At 40.1% G+C, this 24529-nt stretch overlaps 1 protein-coding gene across 2 annotated transcripts in view; it reads right to left on the bottom strand.

Annotated features, from left to right (window-relative positions):
- LOC149932338 (uncharacterized) overlaps positions 1-24529 on the bottom strand; it is a 96971-nt gene that overhangs the window by 21423 nt on the left and 51019 nt on the right. For both annotated transcript variants that reach the window (XM_090155537.1, XM_090155538.1), the window contains exon 3: positions 1338-1540. In XM_090155537.1, coding sequence (XP_090011663.1) covers positions 1338-1540 — 203 coding nt within the window. The remainder of the gene's footprint in view (positions 1-1337; positions 1541-24529) is intronic.

The raw sequence follows: 24529 nt of genomic DNA, 5'->3' as shown, positions 1-24529 counted from the left end.
TTGGAAGAAAGATAATTATATTTTCCAGACACGTAATCCGTAAAATATAATAATAAAATTTTTCACTTTATTTTTTAACAGCTTTACGAAAGAGCCACTAACGGCTTTGAAATTATTTTTAATATTTAGTCGCGATGTAAAAACTTTAATTACGCAACCGTGTTCAACACGGTTTCTTAATTTAGGCTTAATTTAACGTTGTTAGTATATTCGTTTTGATATGCTAAGCCTCGGGTGAAGTCTTCCTTATTATTACGTAAGTAAATTATAGCTCGTGATCAAGGCGTATTTTCTTCGGTCTGAGGATCTTATGATTCAATTACGCGAGCTATTGGTAACGGTCAATATAATTACCGGCGCTCTTAACCTAGGCCTAAATCATCGGCGTTAATTTCTCGGGGACGGTATATACGGCTTCGGGGTTTCTTACTTTTTTCGTAGGGTCTTATAAGAATGTTCCAGAGTGGTGCCTTGTATTTTGGTAGAGAGAGAGAGGCCGGGCTGTATGTCGACATACGCTTAAATCTATCGCAATTAGCGCGTCTTTTGTTTTCTTAAACGAATCCGGGAGAGGTGCGTCTGGGTAAGAACATGATGAGAACGCTACCCTTTCGTATGAGCTTAAGCCTCGTCGTTCTCAATTCCCCGTCGAGTAGCGCTTCCTCTACTTGGCTGCCATATCGATTCCGTAGGGTTATTTTTAAACTCGACCGAACAGCGAGCGACCAAAGACTAGGATAGAGAAGGGGCAGCTGGAAAAGACGCGTCGCGAACCGAAATGAACTCGGAAGGGGGTTCATTTCTCTTTCTTCGTTCCGTTTCTGTTCTCCGGCGGGGGTTCCAGGCTCGCCCTTTTGTACCGGACTAAACCATTAGACTTGATTTTACTAATTAAATCGAGAGGTCCTTTTTGGCGGCATTCGCGTCGCTGCTTGAATGGCTCGCCGTAAGAAAAATGGAGCGATAAGGCCTATCATTCGCTGACGGGGATTCGCCATGAATTAAACATTCTACGCGCCTTTTAATAGATAAAGATGTTCACGCCCGCGAGAAGGGTTGGAAAAAAAAAGAGCGGGCTTCTGCTCCCGTCCTTGTAGTCGAAACAACCGGTAATTAATAATGGATTCTACAAGTCACCTTCGAAAAAGTTTAAAGAACGTGTCGGCCTTGTACTTTCGCGTATTAATTCTTATCTCGCGTCAGCGTCCCGGCCTCTCTCTCTCTCTCTCTCACTCTGGCCGTTTCGAAGGAGGCACGCGTAAGGACTTACGTCGTTGGGGGCTGGACGTAATGGATTTTGTAAACGCGTCGCGTTTGTCGTAATGGTATATACTTACGTCGACCCTGATTCCTGGCATGGGCAGGTAGTGCGTTGGCGGATAGTTGGTCGGGACGTATCGATAGAATTCCGCGTCGTTCTTGTACCACTTGACCGCGTACAGCTTTTGATTCTCCAAATCGAAACTGCAAGTCAGTTCCACCGACTCTCCGACCACCGTTGGCGAAGGGACGTCTAACATCACTAGTCGAAGAGATGTACCTGGATCAAAGACACGCGAAAATACACTTCCTCGTCAGTAATCGTACGCAATATGGGGAAAAAACGTACAAAGCGTTTTAATGTTAGTTCTAATACGAATAATACTTGGCCCCGAATGTTCCGGGCTGTGATCGTTAAATAGTTACGTATGCCATTGATTTTACGAAAGCACGATGCTGCCTCGATTCGCGTCTCAATAGCACGCGATTTTCAATTTATAGCTTACGCCGCGCCAGGACCGTGGCTTGATTTAAAAAATCGAACGATCAACACTCAAAAGTTAAGCGAGTTTAACGCCGTACGTATTTTTCGATAGGTCGGTTAAAGCTGTCCGTTTGAGTGCAATAGGGCTGACCCATAATTTGTCTTGGCAAATTTCACTCTCGATCATTACGTAAATCGATCATTTGAAATCATACATTTAAAGTTGCTTTTGGCTCGAAACTTTTTATACACCATTACAGGGTTCGAAACTGAGGGGCACACGCTATTGTTCGACTTTCAATCGTTCGAATGGAAATGCAAATGTTCGAAAATCATTTGTAAGAATCTAAAATGAAAATAGTTTTTTATTGTGAACTTAAATTTTTTTTCATTTCCGGATGAAATATTACTTTTAATGGCTATTAAGTTTAAATTTTTTTGTTCGTCGTTTGTGTTTTGAAAACTACCGTAAAAGTTAGTTAGGCTGGGTAAAATAAGGTTGGGTAAAGGTAGGTTGGGTTAAGGTATAGGTTGGGTGAAGGTAGGTTTGGGTGAAGGTAGGTTGGGTTAAATAAGTCTGGGTGAAGGTATAGGTTGGGCGAAGGTATAGGTTGGGTGAAGGTATAGGTTGGGTGAAGGTATAGGTTGAGTGAAGGTATAGGTTGGGTGAAGGTAAAGGTTGGATGAAGGTATTGGTTGGGTGAAGGGGTAGGTTGGCTGTAGGTAGGTTGGCTGGAGGTAGGTGGGGTGAAGTTAGGTTGGGTTAGGTTAAATTTAAAAATACCATAATGTTCGAAAAATATAACTTGGTTTTCATATTTCAAGAAAAAATACTAAGTGATGCATTAAAAACTCAAAAATGTTTGTTCGGACATTGAAACCATATTTCGTACACATGCACCACGTTTTTAGAGTTCGTACAAACGGTCATTGGAATATTTTCAACACAATTCGGACAGTTGAAATTCGAACTACCAAATCGAAATTGAGCCATTTTGGTCTTTTTTTTTAACAAACTTGTTTTTCTTTTGAAATGTTGTATGGAAAAATAATTGTTTTTTAACATCCTATCCTGTTTACGCGATTAACCAGCCTGATCATTTTTTTTTAAATGTTTACATTTTGTCTTTTACTATCATCTAGAAATGAATTCCCTAATCATTTAAAACTGGATAATTATAGTAATATTCAATAACGATATTCAATGTTTTTATCCGCACTACCAGAATAATAATACCCAACAAAACAACGCAAGCCTAAGTCGGGTTAAATGTCGTATAGGAGGGTAGTGGTAAGCTCTTCGTTTCAACAGCTCCTTACACTTACTATTACCGATAACCTCAGAAAGTATTTATGGAAAGGAGAAACCGGAGAGCTCGGGGAAAAACCCCTCTAACCAGCATCAAGATAACTTACAATCTCTACGTGGAAGGAGTGGTTTGACGGTAAGAAGAAAAGAACTCTTTTCACGAGAACGATCTAGCCAATATGGACTTGGATCGCCTTGAAAACTTCTATCTTTATGAGGTCTGCTCTGATGTAATATTTCAAAATTCGATTTTCTTCCGTCATTTACTCCTTGAAAAATGCTAAATTGTTTACCGTGAACGCGACTAGAAAACATCAAACACGCATTTATCGACCAAATATTCTTTGGTCCTTCAAATGCACAGGATCCGAGGGGTTAGACATTTTCAAATTTTTTCGTACGGGATTTTGAATCTCAAAGTGATTTTAGAGCATAATTTTCGTGTTGATTTCTGGTTTTCATCCAGATTTCGGGATTTCCAGTTGATTTCAAGATTTCTAAAATATTTTTTTCTGTAGAGTGTAGTGCTTGGATTTCGATTAATTTTTATCCACGAATAAAATAAGCTCGGCGATATTTAAATAATATTTATTTAAATAACCAATAGTTGAATAAAAGTTGTAAAATGTTTAAATAATCGAAAGTGAATAAGCCTATTATTTAAATAAAACAAACAATTATTTAAATAAATGCCACTTTTATTCAAATAAACGCTTGGTTAAAATGATATTATTTTACCAACGTTTTTTAAATAAATCGGAAAATTTGTGGATAATGAATAAACAATTCCGAGCACTAGTAGAGTGTACGTGATTTTTCCGAATGTCAGACCCCTCGCTTCAAAAGGATGCTACAATTAAAAATTGTTTATTACATTATCTCATTGTTTCTAATATAGATTGTTTTATTTACTAGAGCATTGATTCACGTACGGATTCGAGATATTTATCAATTCGTTTAAAATATTATATCGCGAAAGTGAAGGTATATTCAAGGATCTTTATTGCCATCTCGGAAACAATTATTTTGGATCGCTGCTAAATCGTGGCCATTTTCCGCCTCATACGCCGCACGCCATTATCCATCATCGAAATTGTTCTTCGACCTCCCCCCTGGCGCCATCTTTATTATACTCCGCTGTGTGTGTGGAAAAAAATGCGTTTTATTTTTTGGTGCCTCGGCCCCTACGCTTCCAGCCCTATTCGACACAAAATCGACTTTCACTATAACGGAGCGCGTGCTGTTCCTTATAAAGGAGTGAGTGGGCCGCCAAAGTTATTTTTCTCACTGCCCGCGCCCTCTCGCCTACGCCGACGGAGAAGATTTAAAGTTACAAATCGTATATTACGAAGTCCCACTCTGTATTTATATAGATTTTGATAGTGGCATGGAACGAAACGTTTTCTGTCACGGACTTTCTAGATTCTCTCTTTCATCGAGTGTCGGTAGGGTGCGCGCCGATCGAAATGAAACCGGGGAATGGAATCTATCTATTGGCAGACTAGAAGAGCGCTGGATTTGATGACAGTAACAGATTTCGTCCGAACTGAGAAATTTGATTTTATACGTTTTACTTTGGCGGAGGAAAGTTTCGCCTCCGCGCAGTTGGAGCCACGGTCAGAGTCCACTCTCTCTATCGTATTTAGAATCCCGCACGCTCTATGGCGTGTCTCGGTGACACTTTTTTCTTGACTTTGTCCCCTCGTCGGACGTTCAAGTTTGGGATGGTAAACTGAACTCGGATGAAGGCAAACGTCTCCGCGTCGAAAATCTTTACTCTAAAGCGGGAGGTGAGTCGATACCCTTAAGGGGTATCCGGGTTTTGTCGACAATAAAGGCTCTTTCTACTGTAACCGAGTGGGTGCTCTTCCTCGCATTGCCCTCGCGGTGTCGACGAGGCCAAGTGGCGGTTTCCAACCCGATGGCCCTTTTCCAGAACCGGCCTGTACTAATCCGGAACGCTGCCTTATTGAATTTCGATACTCTTTACCGCCTCTCCTCCACCGTTCTCTCTCGGACGTATTTGGTCTAGTCAACTGTTATCACTCTACTTCCTCTCTTCCAACTTTTTACCCCTATCCACGTAACTGAATCGAAGCCCGTATAACGCTACGGATAAAGTGAAATCTATTCCACCGTTCCACTATATCAAGAGAGCTCGCTTTTTTTTCCAACATTCCTCCCCCCCTCCCAAAAAAGGCGCGTTCCCATTCGCTTACCATATTTTTACATCCGTCCGTGTAAATTTCCATCCATAGTGTACCTTATCAACGGAAAATTCGTATCGCTCGATTTTGATATTCGAATCGGATTGAGTTGATTGTACGGAAAATATAGACGATTTTGATACGTACCGGTCTATCAACGGAAGGTTTACGAACGCGCTCCATACGATGAATAGGCCATCTTTTCGGGGACCGGTAAATATGTATGTAGTTTATGGTTCGAACGTAACATTTGACCTCGTTCTTGATCGGGAAGGGGAAGGGAGATTTTGTTGTTTGGCGTATAAAATGAGAAAGTGCTCTCTGTGAAATCTTACCCAATAAACGTAAAGTATCGCGGAAAACTCGGAAGCGAACCAACCTGCCCGCGAACTCGAATATTTATTGAAAATGTGGCAGTCAATATTTGAATTCGGGAAGAATTTCTGCGGGCTGCAATACAGTTTAATGGTACCCAAGTTCGAATATCTTCCGGGAAAAAATAGACAGATAGTTTTATTTAGGTTTTACTCTTTTTATTTATATTATTTTGGCGGGCGATATTTGTGACGCGTACTATTAATTATTCTTCGATTTATAAAAACTTTTATTTTCTATAAAGTACCTTAGTTTGAAAGAAGTTTGAATTCCTTAAAGGGATAATGAAATGGAAAAATAGTTAAAATTCAAATTTTAAAAAATTAAAAACTTTGACGAAATCAGGCCTAAAACGTTTCGGGCTTACTTTTCTCGGAATCTCAGTGTACTTTCAAAATGCCGCTTCGAATACTGACGTCCAATGTTCAGCCAATTGGAGAAACGCTTCTCGCCCGCCCGTTGTTCATTACTTTATTTACTTCCGTTTTCACTCTTAAAGCGTTTTCTTTGTAAAAAAATCAGGTTTTTAACGTTTTAGGCCCGATTTCGTCAAATTTTTATTTTTTTTAAATTTGAATTTTAACTATTTTAACGAATGGAGATCGAAAATAGGAATATTTTTGGAAGTGAAATACAATAAAAGTAGGTTATTTTTCCATTTCATTATCCCTTTAAAGTGTTAGTTGCACGAAATTTTAGCTAAGGATAATGAATAATGTATTTAAAAGAGCAAACATTTAATAGCAAGTACAGAAAATTTCATCAAAATCGGTTAAGTGGTCTTTGAATTATTATAAAAAGAAGTCGAAATGGTGGAAATCGAGTTTTTCGCCGAATTTCCAGACTTCTAAAACTATTTTAGGCACCCGTGACGTCAGAAAATGCGAAGCGTATCATTGGGTAATTGTCTGTAATATACTTCTTTACATCTGGGATCAAAAGCAGGTTGATTTAACACCCAGGAAATTTTTTACGCAGTAGTAATTGAAATAGTCATACACAAGGCTACGTATACTAGAAAAAAATTTTTAAACCGAAACAAGCCTTGTAAAACTTTTATTATTTTATTCTTCGTAAAAAAAATTATTTCGATAATGAGCCTAATATTATGATTAAAAATCTCGGGTTTGAAAACTTCTACAAGTAAACAGAATCCCTCCAAATCAGTTCCTTCTACTTTAGTAATAAAACTACAACTTAGATTTGCTCGTGCTACGGAGGAGAAAAATTCGCCCAAAATTTCTGGATTTTAGGGATTGAAAAAGGTCAGTTTTGGACCCAAAATTAGTAGGCTTGGAAATTTGTTTCAACCGTGACATTTTTGGAAAGATAACTTCCAGGGCTTCAAAGTAAGCTCTCAATCGTTTGATTTTATTACTATCGACTTTTCGTGCAACCAACACTTTAAATTGAAAAAGACCGCGAGTTTTATTTAGGTTTCACTATTTTTACCTCTCCGAGGGGACTTTGTACCCTAGGAGGGGTTATACAACCACCGTGTCTATCTGTCTGTCAGGGCGGCGAACGCGTTCGCATTTTCGGGGCAAAGGGTAATCACTGCGTACCCAGTTTCTTAGAATCAGGGAAAAGGTTTTTCCAAAAGCGCCGTCTTTTTGTCATTGGGTGTAGTATAATTTTTTAATCGGCCGGGATTCAAACCCGAGCCCTCTTGCACGACAGGTTAGCGTTCTACCGCAGAACCACGGATACAGTTACGCTTCACTGAAAATTAAAAACTCTTCCGAGGAGAGGTATATTTTGGCTGGCCAACTTGTTATATTGAACTTTTCAGCTGGTGATATTTGTGAAAGATTCGCGTACTCTTAATTATTCTTCGTTTTATAAATACTTTTATTGGCAAGCGCAGTTTTTATAAAGTCCCTTAGTTTGAAAGAAGTTTTAATTCCTTTATTTCGACAGGCGGGCGTTGGCTCTCTTAAAAAGTGAGCTATTAGCATCCCCGCTAGAAAGAGCGTTCGCCGGGGAAAAGGGGCCGTCGCACCTTTACGCGGAAGAAGAAAGGAGAGGGTAAAAAAAAAATCAATATTTCGAGCGAGAGAGGGCTTCCCGGCCAAGCTCTCAATCTCAACACCCTAATAACCTCCCCCTTTTCTCTTCCCTCCCAACTACCGATAAGTTAGCAATTCAAATTTTTTCCACACTTTCCAATAGGTTGTTACTGGCGATTTACATCGAAGCTCTATAATCTCAGTTTTTCAAAAGTTTTAAAGCTAGCAAATCCTCGCTCTAATTTTGCCTCTTTCTCTTCTCTCGATTTGGCTCGCTGCGTGATGATGAATAATTTTTCATAATCAACTTTCTCGCTTCCATTGGCAGAGAAGCGTATTGTATACGGAGGTAATTCGACCTCACCCGCTTCCTAACGCGGATGAAAATAGTCGGAGGAAAACGAGGCGAAATGTCCGCGTTACCCCAAAGGCTTAGCCACGTCCATAAGTACCATTATATGGCGAATGGATAAAAAAATCTTACCCGAGAAACAAATTTGGGTTTGTTTAACAAAGGAGTTAGAGAGCCGAAAGAGAGGATAGCGCAGCCGTTCGACGCCACTACGGATACGCGACCCCTCGCGGCTTTGGCCGGTGTCGGAGGCGGCGCTGAGAAGTCGTCGAAGGGGTGTCAGTTTAAAGTGGCCTGAAACGATCCGATAGCGTTTCCTTTAATATAGCTCGGCGCGGAGCGGCACTCGACTAGACAAGGCATTAAATTCGAAGAGCCAAATTGCTGGCGTCACTCGATGGCCAGAGATATTAAGCTTCTCTCTCTTCGTTAAATGTCAGCCTGGGAATGGGCGCCTGATTTTCCAACTAAAAATCTTCGTAAAAGAGACTCCGAGGGTTGTCATTATCTTAATAATAGCGTTGGAGGTCCCCATCCACCCGCTCTTTCTCCCCTTTTCTCTAGCTTCCAACAAATTGATGTATTTTCGAGGGAAACCTCGGCCCCCTACAGCATACCCTCTAACAACGATGAAACTTTCACGAAGCGCACCTTTCCCTAAATTTCTAAGCATAATGGCTTCGGCCTATGTACTTATAATAATTATTTTATATTTGGATCATTTTATTTTTAGAATATTAATTTGTCGCAAAAAAAAACGTTTTTAATATTAGGCCAAAAGTAGATCAAAACGCCTGTAGAAGTGTTTGAGTAGCAGCATACCGGTGCTTAGGGATGAGCTTCCCACCAGTAGTAGTTTCGATTTATGAACTACCTTATCTTTTTTTAGTTAGTTGAGAAATTAAATTTAAAAAATTGACCTTTTTCTTCAAATGAATAGAGGAATATTTTTTAAATATTTTTATACTTTTTAAGCTGGTAGAATCGTGGTTAATTTTGAAATATAATTTTATTAAATATTTAAAATTGGGACCATAGTACAATTAAGTGAAAGTTAAATGAACCTTCTCCTTCAAATCAATATTTTTCATATTTTTATATTTTTTAAGCTGGTAAAATCGCTGTAAATTTTGAAATATGATTTAATGAAATATTTAAAATGGGGCCCGTAGTACAGTTAGGTGAAAGTTAAATTAACCTTCTCCTTCAAATCAATAGAAGAATATTTTTCAAATTTTTTAAGCTGGTAAAATCGCGGTTAATGTTTAAATATCGCTTAGAAGTTGAACGAACTTCGAGAAATCGCCGTCGGGTCCTTCAGTGGGGAATACGCGCGCGGGATACGTTGATAAAGAATTTTTGTCGGCTAAGCGACGTACTTTTCAGACGCTCGAGTAAACGATGTCGACTCATGCGGGACAGATTTATGGAAAGCGACAACTTTTAAATTGCGGCCTAGAGTCACGGAGACAACGTAATAATGTTTAGCTAATATGAAAACTCGCGCCGGAGTGAGGCAAGTTTACAATCTATTTCAACGCCTACAAAGTACATTATAAAGTAATTAGGCCATTCTCCGCGCAACGCGTCATCATTTTCTGGGCGCCATATCCTCGGTTTATCCGCTCTCCAAAAAGGAACAATTTTTGGAAGTGGTGGAGGTAGTTTCCAGTTGCGTAATAGCCAACGCACGCTATTTTTAACGTCTCGCTCATTCTTGTTTCTTTCCGAGCGAGAATTGAGAAGAGGACGCTACAATTCTCAAAGAGACGGTTTATTTGAGAGAAGAATTTGGTGGAAACATTCTCGGCGCTTCTTTTTTGGTATTCCTTTGTGCGCGCCGTTTTGTAACCACCCCCGCCCAATGCTGTCTTTACAAAGAAAGTCGACGAAATGGAGGAACTTCAAAAAAACCCAAAAAAAATATCGCTTTCTAATTGGAACCTTCCTCTATCGATTTCTCGCTCCGGTTTCGACGGTTTTGACAAACTTATGTAGTCTAAAAAAGAACCTAAATTAGTGTTGAAAACCTTAACTAACATTTGATTGCGTATCCAAATTTTATTCTGATCGAAAATTATAATCCAAAAATGGGTTATTTTTGATCCAATTACAAAGTATGAACTTCAGATGTATTCTAATTTGATCAAAATTATTTGGTACAAACCGAATTGTATTTTGACTCTATAGTTTAATCGAAATTTGGACATAATATTCGCGAAAGAAAATATTTGGGGTAGTATATTATTATTATTATATTTTATTAAAATAAGTTCTTAATGTAAACTATAACCAGAAGTAAATTTTATCTCTTATAAGTTTACACTGTTATTTTTATTATCTCAGGATCTCACATCAATTTCAAGAAAAATAGATATTATGGGAGAAGTACATCATGTGATGACTTACTATTACATAAAAAAGTTTATTAATATGTAAATATACTTACCAACGCAGTGAAATTTTTACATTTCACATAGGGGGAGTAGTATATTTTGAGGATGCATTAAAACCATATCCTTCTCATCGGGTTTATTCTTGATATTTCTAGCACGCAATTGGAAAACGCAAGAAGTCACTCAATTCATAAATTAATAAAACATTTTGCTCCCATGCGCAGTTTATCTTTTCCTTTGGTTTCCGTTTCGTAATATACGATAAACAATTTATAATCCCTTCAATATTTATTAGAAATTTTATCTGGTTTAGTATTTTCCAAATAACTAGCTTGAAAGTCGTAGTTATTAAAATAATAGAAATGTGGATGAATTAATTAAATTAAGTAGACATTTGGTAAACTATTTTGCCTTCCATTACTTGGGGAGTTGAAAAGGCTAGTACAAAGGCCTAGAAACTTCAATGATTAAATAAAGGTTAGCCCGAACGTATAAATTAAATCTGATATACCGCGTTTAAATAATGCAAAACCGTAAGCAACGTAATAAATATCGGTTAATTTCGAGGAAACTTGTTGACATAATTACTACCAGGTATACATAAGAGCGAAATCATGTTTAAGTCACAAAGTCGAAATTGACTAGCTACGGAAACGAAGCGAATGTTTACAAAAGCCAATTTTGCGTTCCCGCTCAATAATTCCTCGTTATTTTGGCAAACTAATTGGGTTTTTTTTATTTTGAAAGCGTTTTAATCTTTAATAATGATAAAATACGCGAAAAAGTAGATTAGTCCATAATTAAAAGGGATAATATAGCTAAATTTTTATTTTTAATTTTGATTATTACTCGAAGATCTATTTGATCCGAGTGTCGCGTTTTTTGCTCGAAGACCTATTGGTACGAGTTATTAGTAAGTTTTTTAATTTCTTCTAATTTGTTTAGGATTTAGCTATATTATCCCTTTTAATTATGGACGAATCTACAATTTCGCGTATTTTCTCATCCTTCTCACAGTCCATAGGTGGTTTCTTCTAACTTAACTTAATCTTTAATAAACTGTGGCGGCTCGTGGCGGATATTTTAAAAGCTTCGTTACCTAGCAACAACTTGAGAGAGTTTTTAAAATCGTTATCCACGTTATGATTTATGTAGTGCTTGATGTAATAAACCCTTTAAAAAAATTAAATTACCCAAAAATTACCCAAATTTTACAACAATTTATACGTTTCTAAGAAAACTGCCCAAATTATTGGTACAAATATTCTGAATTTCCTTCTCATGAAATAGGTGTTTCTATAAAATACGGGAGTCACGTATAAATGTTTATTCTACGTCACAGGTTATACATGTAGCTAAAATTGAAGATAGAGATTTTTGAAGTTGAAGTTCAAGTGCGAAACGCGCGTGCCAATAAAGTACTAAAATTTTAAGCTCGTGTCGCGGATAAAATAATTTTATGCTTTTAATTTTTTAAACATGCTAGCGCAGTGTTGTGTACAGATTTCGTTGGACGAACCTCTACGCTGAACGTTTTACAACGGAGGAAGACAATTTCCAAATTTTCCCCTTCGGACGGCAGCAGGAGCTAAAGCGTCTAACCAATGAAAACTGTACGCGAGGAAATGCACGACTTTTGAAGGGTTGCGTCCTCCTTGTATGGGCAGTGCTGTGTTTGTTGCTCCCAGATGGCGCGTTGTTAAAAATTTGGACCTATTGTAATGTGAAAATACCGAACCGCAACGGAATTCTATATAATAAAAAAAATTTATCCCGAAGATACGTGGAAGTAAGAAATTAATGTGTAAGTGAAGAAATGGCGGAGAGAAGGTGCGTGTAAAAGTTAGATTGCGTTAATCATCGGTTAGCGCCAGGGCTTCCGTTTTCCCTCCAAACTCCTCACCCCTCGCGTATGCCTCCTTCCTGTACGCTCTCCATCGACACGGGTCATCTCTCCGCGGATGTTGCAGGCGGCGTTTGTCGATCGAAGCCAGCAGCCCGCCAGCCGAATCTTCTATTCCGAAGGAAACCAGCGATTTAAATCTACTTAAGACTCTTCGGGCATTTGTATCGGCCAGGTTTGCGGAGTAAAGGGCGGGTAGGGTACGTACGAGTGGATTTTGAAATAAGCAGCTCTCGCTAGCAACTTGACTAATGACGCTAATTACGCCAGGGTCCTCTTTCGAGAGTTTCTAACGAGCCGGGATCGAGCCGAGAGCTTCTATAGCGCACTAGGTCGCGACCACTCGCTGCGCCCGGATTCCTCCGTACGTACGCGTTTGAGAGGGAGCCCAGACCTTTAGGCTTTGGATGGGATTTCAGCCGGGATCGTCTGAAGAGAGTGGGGGGGAGTAGGGGGGATGCGGCGGCAGTTTGGAAGCCAATTAACCCTATTCATACTTTATATTCCCGAAGTTGGCCGGATTTCCCTCTCCCTACAGTTTTATACGTATTATAATATATGGTCGAGAGGCACCGTTTCTGCTCGTATCAGTTTAAAATATATATATATAGACTCCTGGAAAAAGAGTTAATTGAACGGGAGCTATACGTCGCTTAAGCCGAGTGAAACTATTTACCGGAAGGCTGAAGAAGAAATCAATAGCGGCTGCGGGCCGCTTCTATTCCGACTTTCCTTATTGGATAAACAGCGGCTAAAACATTCTCGCTCTTTTCACTCGCTTCTTCTCCAATTTGTACGTATTTGAGGGCCCTTAATTTTCCACTCGCCCATTTTCGTTTCGAGCTGGCTTCTTTCGAATGAAGGCACGCTTCAGTCGCTCGCCCACCCTCGCCCTCCTATCCCACCCGCCCGCTTCTCCTTTGTAGACCATCACCTCCCACTCAGCCCTTCAACCGGGCAACGTGCACACCCACTCCATCAGCCCACCCGGCTAGCGTAATTCTCTTATTTAATACAATGGAGCCAATGTGCCATCCATCGAATTAAGACTATTGAAGAGAGACACGGAGAAGAGGAGGAGGAGGGGCCGCTTTTTACTTATTTCCAGTCCGGCCGTACTGCAATAACCGTTAATAATATATTTGGAATCTACAGTCCTCGACTAGATAAGCCGACGTTGTGCCCTTTTAAATATTGAACCGTATTCGAAGCCTTCCTAACACGCGCCGAAAAGCGTAATGTGGGCCGCTGATAGCAGATGGCGCCCAGATATATATGGAAAAATTGGACGAGTCCGTTCACCTTGTTCGCCAAAATCCGCGCAATTGGAATGAATAGGTGCCCGCTCGACTGGAGTCGTATCTTTCCGCGTTCGAGGCCTCGGCGGAAAATTTCGCAAATCTTTTCTCCCTTCTCTTCGATCCTTCAACGATAGAAAGCTCACCGGCTCGTTCGACGAAATGACGAGGCTGCGACTCTCTCTGAGGGGAGGCGAGTGGGATCTCTTCCTCGCCGAGTCATAAATATTTCCTTTTCCAGAACGTCAGTCGCTGTGTAGAGTGTAAATAAGGAGAGGGAACGAATGGCTTAATACCGCCTAGCTCATTATACTCCCCTTCCAAATCCAGAAGAATACTATCTTGGCGCGGGGTGGCGCTGTTGTTGCCGCTTGTATCGGCCTTTCGCGTAATCGCCCACGGCTGAACGTACGCGATCGCCAGAAAGGAGGCATCCAAAATGAGACCTTAATTCGAGGTTTCATCAATTCCCAAGCTACGGAAATTGAAATCCAATTTTCATAACTTAATTCCTATCAATTTTAAACCATTGCGAGGATAAATTTCTGTTTTAAACTATGAAACGCATCGTGAGAAATTTAGAACACACTTGCTCCTAGAGAACGTTGGTAAGGTTATTTATGAACATTGGAAAACCAAATGATATCGCTTGTATCTTTTGACCAAAAATAAAAACAATTGTCTACGTCATCGCTTTACAGGCGGATATAGTGTTGGTATTAGCTTAAGTAACATAATACCCCTAAGTATGGCATTGGTAATCAAGTAACATAATACCCCTAAGTATGATATTGGGAATTTTTTTTACCGCATCCTTTCTTCACAGTGACGCTAACAAAACTTTGAAATAGCTGCGCCATAAACTAATTTAATACAACTTCCTCTAACATCGAGAATTTGGCGCGTGATTTTGAAAACCGTTATTTTTAGTCCTAATGCGTATTTAGTCGCGCAAATTTGGTTTTCGCCGCGTGCTCGTAGGCAACGTTATGGTTACGCAATAGACGAAATATTTCGTAGTACTATATGATTGGTTGAATTTGAACTCTGACTCCTTTCGGATGACCAATAGAAAAATTCAAATCACAAAGAAGGTTAAACGTCTGGGTTACAGAGTTGCTAGTCGTTTTACTGATTTATCTTTGGTTTAGAAAGGATATAGTCAGAATCAACGTACTAGCTATGCTACAAGTGTCATACTTAGGGGTACTACCTTAATTATGGTATTAGGAAAAAAGAGGAATTTGGAAAATGAGCTTTCGACAGAGCGTGATAGCTCATTTTATTCCCTAAGCTTTGTTAATAATAATAATAATAATAATAATAATAATAATAATAATAATCAGCTAAGCTAATACCCAAGGCACCACCCTAGGCCTAAGTCATCGAGCGACTTTGTATACGGAACTAATCACGCGATGTAAACGAGATCGGATTTGAACATTAAGGGGTTTCTCCGGTTGGTAGACAGACTACTGAACCGCTGGACGTTGAATTGGCGAGAGACATCGATTGCGAATCGAGAATTGCTGGAAAGGGCACCGTTTGGCAGGAGGGACGGGGTGGATCTGACAGTATCACCGCGCGAAATCTGTTCCGGGCACGCGTCTATTGTACGACGTATGGGCGCTCCTTTTTGTCATTTGACTAGATCGAAATTGATCTTAGGGATCAGAAGAAGTGGCTCGCTAGCGCTGATCTATCGCGCGCTTCCAGAAGGAAACGTCCGCGCGTGTCCTCCTCTCTTTTAAACTCCGCGAATCTCCCCCCAACAACTCTATCCTTCTCCGGTATATCGCGTCCTATTCAAACGCTCACGAACGGAGGGAAGGAGAGATGTCTCTATATCATCTTATTCTGGTGGCGTGCGAGGCGTCGTGGGCCCATTGTGCAATGATGAGGAGGGCAAGAATGGCGAGATATGTTCTCCCCGGGTGATCCACCAGATTTGGAGTCGTACTATTCCAGCGGCCGTGTATTTGCGAGGATTTCCAAGATGATGGCATTTTTAATGGGATTTGTCCTCGCTTCCCCGCTAAGCCGTTTTTAGGAACTCCGGGGTTCGGTCGCGGTTCTATCACGGTAGCTTTGATACTCCCGCAATTCGAACTACAACAATAGCGACCCGTGGCGCTGGAAGGGGCAAAGAATCCAGTTTCGGGTATCGCTTGTATAAGCTTGTTTCCCAACTCCAAAAATCCTGATACTCTCGTTTTCGTTGGAAACCGCGTGCTGTAATGACTATATTATCTCTTTATTATTGATGTTGCCAAGATATCTTCTATTCATACCCATCTAAATGGATGAAAATCTTCCACGTATTATCGGAAACAACCCGCTATTCCTCTGGGAGTCAACTTCTCCCCGAACACCGGAATATCCACCGTTGCTTCGAATCTCCGCGGGGTTTTGACTTATTTAACACCTACTAAAGTTCATACGTAGGAAAATATATAGAAAATCATCAGCTTAAAGGTTATTTTATTACGATTGTTTGTGTTGACGACATTTTGGGTGTGGATTTAAATATTATCCGTATGATTGTTATAATTTAATATCAACACAATCAATTTTCCTCCCCCAAATGTCGCCTTCACCGACAAGACGTTCATCGAAATCTCACATTGTAACTCGGTCACCTTTATTAATGGCTTAAGAAGTCGCTTGATGACTTAGGCCTAAGGTGGGCCCTTGGGTATTAGCCTAGCTGATTATCATTTAAAAAAAAGATTCACCGACAATACGTACAACCGATTATACTGATTATAAGTAACTTAAATGTCACATTCACAGATAAAAAGTACACCAAAATGGTGCATACACTAATAAGACGTCCACCTTAATTTCACTTAAGTCATACGACCATCCAAAATGTAGTTCACCTATAAAACACATTCTCCAATTAGTATTTTACTCAATCTTCGCATTAACCATTTTGCCTACAGCCATTAGTAATCTACCGAAAAAGTATAATACCGGAAGTCAGGAATCCATACCTCTACTTGGAATGCCTATCCTGTCGGATCGCGTATGGTAAGATCACTTTGACGTCTTTGGTCCCGCCTACGAGAGATAAAAATTCCCCTCTAGGCTCGCTCCCCTCTCACGTTGTTGTTTGTTAACATAGTGACGTCCAGAAAACCGTCAGCCACATCGAGAAGAAAATCTGCCGTGATAAGCATTCCGAGTAGAGATATGGATTCCCGCGGAATTAAATTTCCGAACTTTCACCTATAGCAAGGTCGGTCGAGATAAATTTACGCAAAAACAAATTGAGGATCGATAACTTAAACGTAAAATAAAATTAAATTTTAAATTTATGCAAATCCACGTGGATGAAATTCCATTTTAACACGTTTTGTTCTCGTACTTTCTGGAGGAAAAAGGACCAGCACTCAGGCGCTCCTAAAATAAAATTAACCTTTTTGTTCGCGAAGTAAAAAGGGAGAGCGTTGACTGATAATTTAGTTTCTACGGAGTTAAGCCAGGATTTTACGACCAAGATAATTACGGTCGGGAAAATGTCTCTCTAACGAGTCGACAAAAGTTCCATTCTCATCTCGCCTCTGATTAAACCCGTATAACGTCTTCGAGACCGAAAAAACCTCTTCGCGTTAAACCATTTTTGGTCGAGTGCGACGGGGACGGTGTAAAAGGCGAGAGCAGAAGGATGAAGCTAACTTAAAATTCATCGACGCATGGAAAAAACCTCCTGACGTAATGGTCAGGAGAAAAACTGGGACGCTGGCTCGGTCGGGTTGCGTCATGATCTGGAGTGACGCCCAAATTTCAGTGCGGAACGATACAGCGCGAATAATGAATGAATAAATTAGCCGTAATCCAATTTGAAGCATCTCGAAGCGCCACCACCATCAAAAGACGTTGTTGAAAGCCTTTTTTCACCTCTCTATTTCTCGGGAAATAACAAAAAACGGCGCCCAGGGATTTTTCTTCATTACTTTATATATTTCTCAGACGTAACTATAAAATTTAAAAACAAATGATGAGTTTACTCCGCAGAGTCTGAATTTGTTCATCGTCAAAATAATACGTGTAAGTGCGCGATGTAGACGCGGCTAGCTTACGTTTTCTTAAGCCTTCTGATATAAATGTTTCATTTTTGAAACATTTTGGGTAATGCATCATCCCTTCAACCTAATTTAATTCCGACGACTATACATCAAACCAAAAATTTTCTTTCGTTGGTAAAACCAGAAGTTAATAATATATCACTTTCGAGATAAGTATCCATCTAAATCAATAAAGGGAGTATGGACTTCCATGCTTATGGTGGATCAACGAATTTCGCATTTATGCCTCCAGAGGCGATTGGCGCTAGTAACGTTAAAAACAAATCGTAACACGATTTATCAGACGATTTTTTTATTAAGTTCGTACTCCCTTTAAATAAAACAGATTTAAAGATTACTTTCTCAGCGCCGAAAATGTCAAAAGCCATAGAAGAGAGCGAACAATATTGAAATCCTTTTTCGAGTCACAGAAATCCTAAAGGTTATATGCCTTTTAGAATTAAACCATTTGCTATATCGCAGTCTCAAGGTCGTTTTTAAGGGGCGTGAATTTCAGACAAACTGCGGATGAATACATCGCATAGTAGTTTAAAGGGAATATAACCTCGGGTATTTGGTGTGGAACACCAACGCTTGCAGCTCTGGCCGCTCTTGCCTTTGGCTATAAAAATGTTTGGCGCCACTGTACAGGGACATTTGAAAAATTGAAGGGGTCTTCCGTAAAGATTGCTTTGCGGGTTATATTCCCTTTAACATTCACTCCATCAGAAGATGTAAAATGTGTAAATTATACTCCGGCCACCTGAATTAATGGCTTCAAAAGTCGCTTGATGACTTAGGCCTAAGGTGGTGCCTTGGGTATTAGCCTAGCTGATTATTATTATTATTATTATTACATTTACTTATTTCTTAAATCTTTTTTTTTCATTTGTTATAGTTTAAGAGAATCAACTAAGTTTTTTTTTCAAGTGAATAGCATTAAAAATAATTCGGTTCCCTTGAATTCGGATTAGTTTCGAGTTTAAACTATCTAGTGTGCGTAAATTTGAGCAACCGGAAATCTAATAGTTAAAATGAAAAAAAAAATAATTAGCTAGGCTAACACCCAAAGCCAATACCTTGGGTTCAAGTCATCTAGCAACTTTTAATGCCTTAAATCAGGTGGCCGGGTTACAACGCGTAGGAGGGTGGTGGCAAGCCCTTCATGCCACGTGAGAAAACAACTCCTTACACTAACTATTACCGTTAACCTCGACAATTGTTTATGGAAAGGGGAAACCGAAATAATTACCGTACTAAACAGTCACGACAAAAACAGTAAAATTTTAATTTAATAACGAAAAATGACATTTTTTTAAACCAACGTATTTTATCCTAAATATGACATTTGAAACGCCTTAAGTAACTAATTTCCAAGTCTTTACGCTTAACACTAAAATAAGCAGCGCTAAAAACGGTAAAGCTCGAATAGGAGCCTTATTCCGAGGGGGATTATGTTCTCGCAGTTAACAATTCATCCGAGATCAGTGGTTATGTAATTGAATTTCCCTGGCTTTAATTTATACATTATTTTTGTTTTCCACCCATAAATTTCCTTCCTTTCCGCGCGAGTCTTTTTAGGAAGCTTTTCTCAGCTCTCCGTTTTATTTTCTCGTTCCCGCGCCCGGCTTAAATTTATATTCTTATAAAGATTTTTATCGCGAAACCTAGGCCCTCTTTGTTGGTTTCTCGGTATATAGCTGGCGGCCACTATTTTCTACTTTTGGTGGTTCCCGAGAGAATTCAGCCTTTTTTATGTATATATAAATGCGAGTGGGGGATGGAAATAGGGGACGGGAAAGAGGAAATAGAAAAAAATATATAAAAAGAAAAAGAGAGACTGTAGAAAGAGGATCTTTGTTTCGGAAAAAGAGGCCGGAATTTTAAATTTATTCGCGTTTTAAGAAGTAGAGGAGAAAATAACGCGAAGGCCCCTTTGGACGGGCCCCGACCAAACCGAAGGGGGCCATTTTATATAACGTATTTATAGTATATAAAATACCCTTTCGACCCCGGCAAAGGGTTTATGGAATGAAGAACGGCGGGGCATTGCTAGTGAATTTCAAAGTCGAGGCCTCTCGCGCGCTGGGGATTTGAAACCGAGTTGTAAAGGAGGCTTCTCCGTAAGGCTTCCGTGCCTCGAAATAAAGCCCGCGCTTGACGAAGAGAGAGGCGAGGGGGATGTGAAATGGGACAGAAAAGAGAAACCCGGGTCGGATTGGACCAAGAGGGAGGCGGAAAGGAAACGGATCTTATATCGAGAGAGAGAGAGAGATTTAAAACCTTCGTAAATATTTTTGCGCCCTGGACTTAAGCTCTCAATCTTTTCCTCGAAGAAGCGAAGAGAGAAAATCCCTTTTGTATCCGTTCCGAATATTTCCGAATATCGAGAAGGCGGGGGGGGGCGGTATCGAATAAAGGGGAAAAGGCTCGACGTCGTCGCCCGTATTTGCTGTTTCTCTAAATTTGGACTTTGCCATCGATCCGTTTCCGAGGATGTGTATATAATTAATAATCTAGTCGCTAGAGGAAGAGAAAAGCCGGCTGAGATTAAATTTTAAATTTCCCCCATCACGGATTCGCTTTCCACTCAACGCGTCTCTCTATGCCTTTCTCTGTTCCGACGCGGCTGATTCCTAATTGAGGTACACGCTACGGCTTTCGACAGCGCCCCTGTCCGACAGGATCGGAGAATATGTCCGTATATCGCGCTAAATTAAGTCGTATTGGACTCTTCGACATTTTCCATTCTGTCGAGAGATGACCTTTTACCCACCACGGACTGTTCGGGGCAACTATTTCGTCTATACTTCCGTCTTTAAGTTTTCAGCTTTATTTTTAATTTCACTCGCTTTCTCGCGTAATGTTTGTTCGGAATACGAAAGTATTTCGTTTCTTTCACCTTTTCTAGATGGCGATGGAAGGAGGAGGCTGTCTGTTCATTTAGCCCGTATTGTAGAGAGGTCCCTAAACGAGAGAAATCTTAAGTCGAGTTCCGCGCTTGATTCTAGAGAGGTGTTCCTTCGGGCTGTTGCCACGTTGTAGCGAAAGACGTATTTTATTTTTGAGGTGACGTAAATGGAAAAGCGCGCTGTTCCAAAGTGAAAAGGGTCGCGCGTCGGATCCCGTTGTTTGGCGTCGCGTCGACGTCTCGCCACCTTCATTAAGGGACCCGTTAACGCCCGCGTCTGGACCTTCGTATCGCCGAAATTCTCGCCTCGCGTCTTTGAAAGTTGCGAGAAAAATATACAACGAAATTCTTTGTGTGTTTAAACGTTCATACGCTTTGTACGATAAACTCGTTTCAAACCCTGAAGCGAAGCTTAAATTTCATTCTACAGTCTAGCGCGATTTTTGGGCGCTAAAATGACCCTATTCGGATCAAATAAATCCAATTTGGGCTTACTACACTTTGAAACGTAAATGCGCGACAAAACGCGTTTAGACCAAAATAGATCTTTGTTTCACTATGTATTATTCGAGTAGAACGGGCCATCGGTTATATCCTCTTTTCCTCGCGAATATATATATTCCGAAATGAAAGGAATTCGCGACTGAGTGCTCTCTATGAAGAAAAATCCCCGACACATTTGGTTGAGAAGAAACTGTGGTTTTCCGAGGGCTTCGTTCCGAAGTCTATCTTCGGCTCAAAACGGGTCCAAAAAAGCTTCCTTACCATTCTCTGATCCTCACCCCAACGCGATAAGAGCTAAGCCCGTTTCTTCGCTTCCAAAGTTTTCCGAGAGCACTCTCGTCCAACACCGAATACCGGTGACCTCTTACAAATATATATATATCTATATTGTATCCTGAGCCACCGGCCGTAAGAATACCGCGCTCGGGTGGAGAGGAACTGGGAGAAAAAAGGAGATAGCTCGTATATTTGCGGCCGTGTTTTGGTAAACGTGTTCGGCTCGCCTTTGAAAGGTCGATTTGAATAAAATTCGTCGCACTCCCTCCACCCCCCCCCCCCTTATTCTTCTTGGCGCGTATTTTATTTTCGTTTTTCGGGCGATGGATTAAGGAGGCCGCAGCCGGAACCGTTGTCTACGAATTCGAAAAGGGGGTGAGCCCGTTTCCCCATGAAAAATTCAAAAGGGCTCAGTGGCCAACCATCACGACCTCTACGCCATCTCGAGAGAGAAAGAGAGGAGAGAGCGACCCGCTGGGAATCCGAGAGAAAAATACGGATTGTATATATTCAGGTCTTGGCAATCGCTTTGAAAGACAACTACACCTTGATAGAAAAGTTCTTATAAAAACCGCATCACCCAAACTTTTTCAACGAGCCAATATCATTTGCCATTTTTATGGCGTATTCTTTAAAAAGATTCGTGTTGATCTTCATTTAAAAGCAGTCAATTGTTTGACACTATCAAGCGAAGAATTACCTAGTTTTGGAAATAAGGTAGCGAAACGCGAAAACGTTCATTTAAATTAATTTTTAGACAAAGTGAATTTTTCGAGTTACCTGGTTTTGTAAATAAGGTCGCCATGTATTTTGGAGTAAGATGGCGTCTGTATCAATTGGTACGAAACGCGGGTTATGAGGTCTCGCGAATTGGCTAGAAATCTTACTTAAGATTAAAATTTCTTAATGAAACCGAAAATGTAGTTCAGAAATGAACAGTAATAGCTAAAAATAAATTTTTCAACCAAGTCGCTCTTAATTTAAAACAAGTATGTAGATTTAAAGTCGAAAATCGCGAAAAACCACTTAAATGGAAAAAAAAATTGCGATTCGATTTCAAAAATTTATTACGGGCTACCGAGGGCATGATATTTCCTTACCCTGGCCCTTCTAAGCCTTATTCTTGGAGAGTTATGTGGAATACGGTGGAAACGGCTACACTGTACGTGGGCCCAACACACAAAAATCCCTTAGGATTGTGTGTAAAAACAAATTCGAAAACTTAGCAGATTAAAAGTAATTAATAATTTTGATATAGAGATAGAAGTAATATCATAAGTAACATAATATCAATAAGTATGACTCCTATTGCTTTAATGCTAATTTTCTAGCCGAACCTTTTTTTGGCACTGATACTCTCTTCAAGCTGTGACTTGGACTAGCGACTTACCGTTTTGGATGACTACTTTTTGATAAAAATTTAAGCCTAATATCGGAGAGCACGTTCTGGAGTCGCGAGGGGCTTTGGCTTTGTTTTGAAGCCCGCGTGCGAATCACGCGTGATAAAAAAACACGAGCTCGTGGCGCCGAAATGTTTTTTTAATTTTTATCATTTTAGCCTAATATTCCGCCTATATATATCGAAAACTAGATATTTCGGCTCTCGCATATATTAGACACTAGAGGGCTCTGTGCTAAGAAAACATCTTGATTACTATGAAAATCAGTTTGGTTGTAAATCTCGTTAATTGTCATACTTATTGTTATTATGTTACTTATGGTAATATCAATTGAAAAGAGTATATTATCGTCAAGCAACTGTTAAAAGGAAATGTACAATATTTTCAAGACGTGATAGTATCACTTCCGGTTCATTGTAATACCACTCTATACTATTCAATAGTAATTTCACTCTCACGCTTTTTTCCACAGAGGGAAACCCCCCCCAATGATGACGATAGCCAAGTCTACAGAGTGATTCGTATCACGGGAGTACACCCCTAAGGATCGAGAAAGGCGGAAGAAAACTGAAAGTTCTTAACTTATTTGAAAGCCATTTCGCAAAGTGTATGCCGCCTCCACCTCCCTCGTTCAAAATTTTACATAAAAAGAGTTCTTTCTTCGAGCTCTTTTCCGTTTCTCCGGCACTCCGCTTCGCCGCTCTTTCTCCTTTCTGGGATCCTCTCGCGAACGGATTCAAAGTTCTCATTCCATCGACTGCGACTTGTAAAACACCTTGGCGCGACATTATTTCTTCACTCGTAATAACCTATCTCGGAATTTTAAAGTCGGGCGAAAGAGAGAGAGAGAGAGAGAGAGAGAGAGAGAGAGAGAGAGAGAGAGAGAGAGAGAGAGAGAGAGAGAGAGAGAGAGAGAGAGAGAGAGAGAGAGAGAGAGAGAGAGAGAGAGAGAGAGAGAGAGAGAGAGAGAGAGAGAGAGAGAGACAGAGAGAGAGAGAGAGAGAGAGAGAGAAGGGTGATGAAGAAGCGACGGATTTGAGGTGGAAAAAGAGACGATGTTGTAGATGGAAATATCGATTCAACTCAGACACGAGCCGTCTCGCGGGGATGACCGAAATGTAAAGAAGATTTCGCCCTTTTTTCTATTCGAGATTTAGTAAAAAGACCGACTATAGCCAATACCATCAAGTTGTCTTTTTATTATTCCATATTTATATTTAGGGTAAAAATTGGAGAAACCGACTGAGAAAAATCGACTAAATCCTGTTCCTCAACCCATACAACTAAGTAATTAATTTTGGTGCCTGTATTTAGAGCTCGGCGGAACAAATAAATTAACCACCAAATTTTCGATTAATCATAAAAGATTCGGTTAACTGTATATTCATGGATATTATTCGCGGTTATAAAACGATTTAATATTCAGATAATAAATTAAAATTGATATTTCTTATCCAAACGCCGAGCTCTACCTGTATTTGCTTATTTATTGAGCTTATTTCATCAACTACAAAGGGAATAATTACCAGGGAAGTGGCGTATCAAGGGGACATAGCCCCCCCCCCCCCCCGAAACGAATGGTTGTATGTACAATTGTTGGTTTTCTTTGTATTTTTTAATGGTGTGGATCCCCGCTCGAAGCAAAATCTTGCCTACTCTACTGAACGAGGGTGTTTCAATACTCGCGACAGGGGCGTAATTAGCGGTTCCGTAGGTCCTGAAGTGCGGGTGGGACCCCAAAACGATTCCGCAGCTAAATAGTTATCATGATAAGA

Source organism: Leiobunum rupestre, chromosome 8 (assembly GCF_980474605.1).
Source record: "Leiobunum rupestre chromosome 8, qqLeiRupe1.1.hap1, whole genome shotgun sequence".
NCBI classification, from domain to species: domain Eukaryota; kingdom Metazoa; phylum Arthropoda; class Arachnida; order Opiliones; family Sclerosomatidae; genus Leiobunum; species Leiobunum rupestre.
Note: the sequence above shows the minus strand (reverse complement) of the source record. Positions and strands in the feature narration are given on the sequence as shown.